Genomic DNA, 8,333 nt, shown 5'->3' on the forward strand with positions numbered 1-8,333 from the left:
AGAACTGCAGTAGATTAGTGTCCCACAGGTCTGGAGGTTGGTAGGGTAACTCAGCTCTGGCCCATGTCTCTCTCTGGTAGGCTAGCTTGGGCATGCTCTCCTGGTGAAGATGCAGCTGCAAGAGCACAGGTGGGAAGGCTGAGTGCTATTTCAAGTTTCCGTTTGTATCCAGCCTGCTACGATCCCACAGGCCAAACAAGTCACAAGCTGGACCCCGAGTCAGAGTGGGCACAGGAGGGGTTTGCAGCTATGCACGACTGTCTTAAAAATCAATTCAACATTAAGAATAACCAAGGCCTTTTTACCAACACAGTGTGTCATGTTTATTGGGCTATTCACAGGTCAGCTAAAACACCATGAAGGGAAAAGACCGGATGCCATCAGTAATGTCAGGAAACAAAGTATTTAGCAGTTCTTAGTTTCAAGTGTCGCATTCCATCACAGCTTGAGGAATATGGGCAATTCACTAACAAAACTGCAGTGGGTGCCATTTATTTTTAGCAACAAGGAGCACATACGTTTATTTAACCAATGACTTTTAGGACAGTCAGCAAAAAAAAGAAGATGGTATTTTCATGTAGCTAAGACAAGAAAAGCATTTATACAAATTAAATGGATACAAAATACATTATAAAGAGAACACACATACAAAAGTCATTAAGCTGGTCAAAGAGCAAGAATGCCACAGAACACCACACTGAGAGAACACTGGTGTGAATTCATTTCCGTTATGAAAGTACGTCCAAAGTTTGAGTTACACATTTACTGAGGTAAAGGCACAATCACTTCCACGTAATTAATGGGGAAGAATCCAGATTCCCCATGGAGCACTCCTTCATACCAGTTTTCATCTATCTGATTGGTTAATGTAATGATATCCCCTTCTTTAAATCCTAGTTCTCCTTGGTTTTCTGGCTCAAACTCATAGAGACCACGACAGCAGGGCTGGTCCATGGGAATGTGAGAACCTGTCCACATCACATGGAGACAAAAAGCACAGGTTAACACGACAAATCACCCAGGGAGTATTGCAAAGGTGGAGAGTTGCAGAGACCACGACAGCAAGCCCCTGCCTTCCTTCCCAGGACAAGGCCGGCTCAACCCACCTCACAGGTGCTGTACTTGTGGCCTCTGCCCTCCTCAGCTCTCCCAGCTGCCCTAGATGACCTCCTGGGCCCATGGCTTTTCTCATCAGTTCTCCCGGCCAGAGAATTCAGGCCCAGCCCCTGTCCTTGAAGCAGCTACTCAGCTCTGCCAGGAGCCCGAGGGAGGTGCAGAATTACAAGGCCCAACCCCTGCCCTCAGGGAGCTCATAGTTTCTTTCTGGAGACTGGAAAACACATGGGAAACATTTAAAAAACAAAGATGAGGTACTGTATCACCTATAGCTCAGAGAAGAAGAAAGCAGGAAAGGCCTGGGTGGTCAGGGACATTTTCCTAGAGCTGGTGACCAGGAGCTGGAACATGGCAGGGTGTGAGACTGGAGAGGGATGAGGAGAATCTCTACAGACCAGCCTGCAGTCTTGGGATTGTTGTACTAAGCCAGAAGTTCTCAGAATAACATCTTTTAAATAATTGCTTTTTCATTTCAAAACTAAAACTAAACATGGTAAAAAGAGAGAAAAGACATGCAAAATTGAGAAAAGTTAGCTGTAAACCACTAATGAAGAGGTAACCAATGTTAAATTAACATTATGGCATAGAAGCTTCCAGATATCTTTATGAATTTGTTTGTGTACGTATTTACATATAGCTGTTTGCATAAAAGAATTCCTGTATATATTACTGTGAACATCTTTCCAGGTTACATTTAATTACTGACCAGTTGTCAACTGTTATCAGTATAACATAATTTCTTTAACCGCTCTCCTATTATAGGATATTTAAAGGTCTTCCTTTCTTCCCTTTCTTCCCATCCTTCCCTCCTTCCTTCTTTCCTTTCTTTCTTCCTTCCTTCCTCTTTCTTTCTCTCTTCCCTTCTCCATTCCTTCCTTTTCATTTTCCTGTTTGTTTTCTCTTGGCTTTCATTGATAACTCTTTGAAACATATCCTAATGTATGTGTATTTACAAATATGTACAATTAATTCCTGAGGGTAAACGTCTAGAAGGAAATTGGCTGTTCATAGACATAAATTTTTCCAAGACTTTCAAAATTTACTATCAATGTATTTTTTCTATGATTTTTTTGTCTTAAAAGTACTAGGAGCCCCTAATATATTATACACTTTTATACTATAAATATTGACCTTATATCTGTCATGTTTGATGCAAGCAGTATTCCCAGCTTATTATGTTTCTTTTTTTTCTTTTATTTTGTTTTTGGAGTGTGTACTGGGGATGGGGCGGGGATGGGGGTTTCTGTTTTGTTTTGGCATACATGCAGAAATTTTACACAACATAAGCAGTCAAACTGATGAAACTTTTCATTCATGGTTTCCCTTCTACAGTTATATGTGAATATTCAACTAAATTTATCCAAGTACTCTTTTTAAATTAATTTTTAATGTGAAAATTTTTTCTTTCAACCCGTTTGCATTTTTGCAAATAAAGGTATTATTTGCTTTTAATAATGTTTAAGCAGTTATCACAACACGATTTATTAAATAACCCATTCTGCTCCACTGATTTCAAATACTGCTTTTATCTTTATCAATATCATACATTTAATTATCATGTGCACTTGGATCTATTTTAGGATCTTCTACTTTGCTCCACTGATCCGTTTCAGTAACTGTACCACACTACTTTAAATATTGTAGCTTTGAAGTAAAGGTTAGTAATTAGTAAAGCAAGTTCCTCATTATTACTCTTCTACAGGCATATGTTGGAGATATTGCAGGTTTGGTTTCAGACCACCGCAATAAAGCAAACATCTCAATAAAGCAAGTCACCCAAATTTTTTGGTTTCCCAGTGCATATAAAAGTTATGTTTACACTAAACTGTACTGTGTTAAGTGTGCAGTAGCATTTTGTCTAAAAAAACAATGTGTATACCTTAATTTAAAAATACTTTATTGCTAAAAAATGCTAACCATCATCTGAGCCTTCAGCGAGTCCTAATCTTTTTGCTGGTGGAGGGTCAGCCATGCTGATGGTTGCTGACTAGTCAGGGTGGTGGCTGCTGAAGGCTGGGGGGCTGTGGCAACTTCTTAAAATAAGACAACAGTGAAGTTTGCTGCATCAGTTGACTCTTCCTTTCACAAGTGATTTCTCTGTAGCAGGCAATGCTATTGGATAGCATTTTACCCACAGTAGAACTTCTGTCAAAATTGGAGTCAATCCTCTCAAACTCTGCTGCTGCTTTATCAACTAAGTTTATGTAATATTCTAAATCTTTTACTGTCATTTCAACAGCCTTCACAGCATCTTCATCAGGAGTAGATTCCATCTCAAGAAACCAGAAACCACTTTCTTTGCTCATCTATAAGAAGCAACTGCTCATCTGTTGAAGTTTTATCATGAGGTTGCAGCAATTCAGTCACATCTTCAGGCTCCACTTCTAATTCTAGTTTTCTTGTTATTTCCACCACATCTGCAATTACTTCCTCCTCTGAAGTCTTGAACCCCTCAAAGTCATCCGTGAGAGTTGGAATCAACTTCTTCTGATAATGTTGATATTTTGACCTCTTCCCATGAATCATGAATGTTCTTAATGGCATCTAGAATGCTGAATCCCTCTCAGAAGGTTTTCAATTTACTTTGTCCAGATCCATCAGAGGGATCACTATCTGTGGCAGCCATAGTCTTACAAAATATATTCTTAAATAATAAGACTTGAAAGTTGAAATTACTCCTTGATCCATGAGCTGCAGAATGGATGTTGTGTTAGCAGGCATGAAAACAACACTGATCTCATTGTAAGTCTCCATTAGAGCTCTTGGGTGACTGGGTGCATTGTCAATGAACACTAATATTTTGAAAGGAATCATTTATTCTGAGCAGTAGGTCTCAACAGTGGGCTTAAAATATTCAGTCAACCGTGTTGTAAACGGATGTGCTGTCATCCAGGCTTTGCTGTTCCATTTCTAGAGCACAGACAGAGTAGATTTAGTATAATTCTGAAGGGATTTAAGATTTTCAGAATGTTAAGTGAGCTCTGGCTTCAACTGAAAGTCACCAGCAGCATTAGCCCCTACCAGTAGAGTCAGCTTGTCCTTTGAAGCCAGGCATTGACTTCTCCTCTCTAGCTATGAAAGTCCTAGATGGCACCTTCCAGTAGAAGGCCATTTCATCTACATTGAAGATCTGTTGTTTAGTGTAACCACCTTCATTAATGATCTTAGCTTGATCTTCTGGATAACCTGCTGCAGCTTCTACATCAGCACTTGCTGCTTCCCCCTGCACTTTTACATCACGGAGGCAGCTTCTTTCCTTAAACCTCATGAACAACTTCTGCTAGCTTCAGACTTTTCTTCTGTAGCTTTCTCACCTCAGCCTTCATAGAATTGAAAAGAGTTAGGACCTTGCTCTGGATTAGGCTTTGGCTTAAGGGAATGTTGTGGCTGGTTTGATCTTCTCTCCAGATCACTGAAACTTTCTCCATATCAGCAATAAAGCTGTTTCACTTTCTTATCATTTGTGTGTTCACTGGAGTAGCACTTTTAATTTCCTTCAAGAACGTTTCCTTTGCATTCACATCTTGGCTCCTGTTTGGTGCAAGAGGCCTAGATTTTCACCTATCCTAGCTTTCGACATACCTTCCTCACTAAGCTTAAGCAATTCTAGCTTTTGATTTAAAATGAGACGTGCGACCCTTCCTTTCACTTGAACACTCAGAGGCGATTGTAGGGTTATTAATTGGCCTAACTTCAATACTGTTGTGTCTTGGGGAATAGGGAGGGTGAGGAGAGGGAGAGAGATGGAGAAGTGGCAGGTTGGTGGAGCAGTCAGAACACAGACGTTTTTCAAGTTCATCACCTTATATGGGCAATTTGTGTCCCCCCCAAAACAATGACAATAATAACATCAAAGATCACACATCACACATCACCACAACAAATACAATAATAATGAAAAAGTTTGAATTATTGTGAGAATTACCCAAATGTAACCCAGAAACACAAAGTGAGCAAACACTGTTGGAAAAATGGTGTCCACAGACTTGCTCGATACAGGGTTGCCACAAACCTTCAATTTGTAAAGAATGCAATATCTGCAAAGTGCAATGAAACAAGGTCTGCCTGTATTTAAAAATTTCCTATTCCCACAAAATCATTCAACCAGGTAAATTTTAGTATCAGTGTATTGAGTTACCCTCATCTTGACTTTAACTGGGTCATATTGTTTGAGTAATAGTAAGATTAATGTTACAAGATTATTTTTAAATGAATGACCATTGCATGCCTTGAGGAAACCACACTTGTTTCTGTGTTGTACATTTATGCTACGTCTAGACTGGGTTTGTTACTATTTTAGATTTTTACCTCTGTATTTTAAAATGAAATTACTTCCTTTTTATATTTTGGTATAAGAGCATTTATAAAGTAAATTAAACTCTTTTCTCTATTCTCTAAAACATTCAAACTTGAAGATTCGATTTTAAAATGCCCCTAATTATCTAGGCCTATGGATTTCTGAAGACAGAAGGCTTTCTAGGATAGCTTATGATAGTGGCTTAGTGTGTCTGGGAAGGACATATGGTCACCCCAGTCCAGTTCCCTACAGATCCTAAAGGGGACATGTGGCCCCAGTGGTTCCCATGGTTCCATGCAGAGGAGCCAAAGGTGAGAGAATGGGCAGGAGCTGAGGGGCTGCCCTGGCCAAGTGAGGTGATGCCCCTCGCAGAGGGGGTGGAGGGCAAGGACCACCGGTGAGTTCAGAGGGAGACCTGATTGTCCCAGTCAAGATGGAGGTGGAAGGAGGCTGAACCCCACCCCAGGAAAACCACACACTGCATCCACATGAGGCCACCACATGGACAGAGGCCACCACCAGTGGACGGAACAGGCCATCCAGGAGGAGACCAGGGAAGCCTGCACACCACAATAGCAGACACTTGTTCCTCTTTACATCACCCAAGCAGAGTGAGGTCTGCAAAGCAGGGAATGCAGCACCCCAGAGCCAGACCAGGCCAGTTTCACGGGTTTTGGCCTTAAGAAGAGGGCTTAATCCTTTCCCATGACTGAAATATCGGCACACGTGTGACCTCTGCCATCCTATGTTTTCCATTTCTATTTCCTTTTTCTATTATTATGAAACATTCTTATTTCTCTCCCTGTCCAGACTTCAACTGAGAGTTGAAACAAGCTCTGCTAGAGATTGTGTTCCTTCCTCACCAAGTCTTTTCCATCCAAGTAAAGAGAGACGATAGATTTGGGTTGGTCAAATGAGAAGCCCCTTTGTCCTGGGGAAGGGACGGGAGGTGGCAGCAAATTCACCATGCAGCACCCCTTTCTCTGGGGGCAGTCCTCCCTCGGTGCCACCCCACTGCTAAACTTCCACGCACACTGTCCGCCCCACGTGGGAGTGAGAGCCAACCCCCCCCCACTGGCATAGGGAGCGTTTCTCACCTACTGCCTTTCTGCTGCAGTGGTTCTCAACCTGGCGGCACATTAAAAGGCCCACTGCCCAGGCTGACCCCAGACCAATTAAATCAGTAGCTCTGGCAATGGGACCCAGACAAGGGGGAAATTTTAAAAATTTCTCAGGTGTTTCCAATTTCCAAAGGAGGTTGCGAACCACCAGACTCATGGCTCTCTTTCCCTCCATTTCCTTTGACCAGAGCCCGGGAGTGTCAAGGAGCTCCTGGGGAAAGGGAAGAGCGTGGTGGCGGGTCGGCAGGGGCGGGGGGGGAGGTTCTTCTTCCCCTGCAGGTGGGAAGCTCCTTCCCAGGTGGTGCTTCCAGGTAGGTCAGCATTTTAAAATCTGGGCCCCCTGCACTATTATCTCTAGAATCTACCTGATGTTTCTAGCATGTAGATGGCTCCTTCCATGACAGACGCCCCCATCCCACCCCAAGTCTGTATATTCCCCTTGTCATAATGATGGTAATTGGGAAGTAGAAGGATTTAAATAGGGGGCCCAGTTCATGATCTTGAATATGAACAGAATAACCTTCAGTGATTTCAAAACATTGCGGAATTGTGCGTTTCCAAGCAGAACTTTCCATTTTCCTTTGGAAATACAGCTCCTATCTGGGTGGGCAGGGGGGCTGGGAGCTGGGCACTGAAACCCTGCAGCAATTCAAGCCTCTGAGTCAAAGTCAATTTTATTAATGAATAACTGTTTCCATGTGGTCTATTAAAATGATTAGTATTCTTTTATCATTTCTCCCACTGTCAGTTTTTAACAGAGACGGAGTCAGGTGCCAAAGCACATAGTGGTCTTGGGAAGCATTTCCTTGAACACAAAATGTCAATGCTAGAAGGGTCTCTGGTGGTCTTCAGTGAACCCTCCTCTTTTTGAAGATGAGGTCACAGCAGCCTGGCCTCAGAGCTAATGGCAAAGGCAGAAAGAGACACCAGGGCTCCAGACCCCAACCCATGACCTACCCACCTGATGTCACCTCCTATGTGATCTATGCCACTGCTAAGGGTTGCCAAGAAATTTCACAGGCTATCACACTGACTTACAGGGCTAATTGTGTGTGTGTGTGTGTGTATATATATATATTTTCCCCCTCCCATTTACTTTGTAAGCTACCTACAATGACTAAATAAATACTAAATGGCAGGCATGCACTTATCCCAACCACCACCTATGTGTGCATACATGTGCACCCCCTGCACACATGCACTGAACAGATCGGGGGTAAGACACATCACTCACTTCTCACTTCATTTATTCCAGGCGAGGGACCATTGCCACACCGCCCACTTTGATTTCCTAAGAGCTCGAAGTGACCAAGCACTCACATCACACTCCATCAGCAAATGAACCCCAAACCTGGCATCTCTCCTGAGACCCCTGAGTGGAAAGCCCCCGGGCAAGGGTTCCCTGACTCAGGTAATAAGACACGAGCACCGGGCTCTCCCCCATCTCTGCGCTGCGTCCCCTCCACCCACTGAACACAGGTCTCAACGGTGCGGGCACCGGGCAGATCCACACCCAGCAGAGCTTGGTCTGGCTGTCCTGAACTACACCCTCAGCAGGACAATATCCTCCAATATCGTCCAATGCATTTGTCACGCTGGGTCGTTTTTGCCGTCTGGGCCCCTCAACCCAAGTAGCCATGGCTGCCCTTACTTTAGGGAGAAGGTGGAACCTGCACGCGAGCAATCAATGTTTAGCTGGTAAATTCCAAAATAATGCCATTTCAGTTGTGAAATGGTCTGAACGCCAAGGCTTTCAGGCTTTCATGCCAGAGCCAGGTAGGCTTTTATGAGATTTGAGA

General features: G+C 43.0%; 1 protein-coding gene across 1 annotated transcript in view; it reads right to left on the bottom strand.

Moving 5' to 3' along the window:
* Positions 1-304: 304 nt before the first annotated feature.
* The window catches only part of SH3GL3 (SH3 domain containing GRB2 like 3, endophilin A3), a 142,013-nt gene continuing 133,984 nt past the window's right edge, over positions 305-8,333 (bottom strand). Inside the window, exon 9 of the mRNA XM_024742815.1 lies at positions 305-968. Coding sequence (XP_024598583.1) covers positions 763-968 — 206 coding nt within the window. The 3' untranslated portion in view covers positions 305-762. The remainder of the gene's footprint in view (positions 969-8,333) is intronic.

Source organism: Neophocaena asiaeorientalis, unplaced genomic scaffold (genome assembly GCF_003031525.2).
Source record: "Neophocaena asiaeorientalis asiaeorientalis breed wild unplaced genomic scaffold, Neophocaena_asiaeorientalis_V1.1 scaffold155, whole genome shotgun sequence".
In the NCBI taxonomy this organism is placed as follows: Eukaryota; Metazoa; Chordata; class Mammalia; order Artiodactyla; family Phocoenidae; genus Neophocaena; species Neophocaena asiaeorientalis.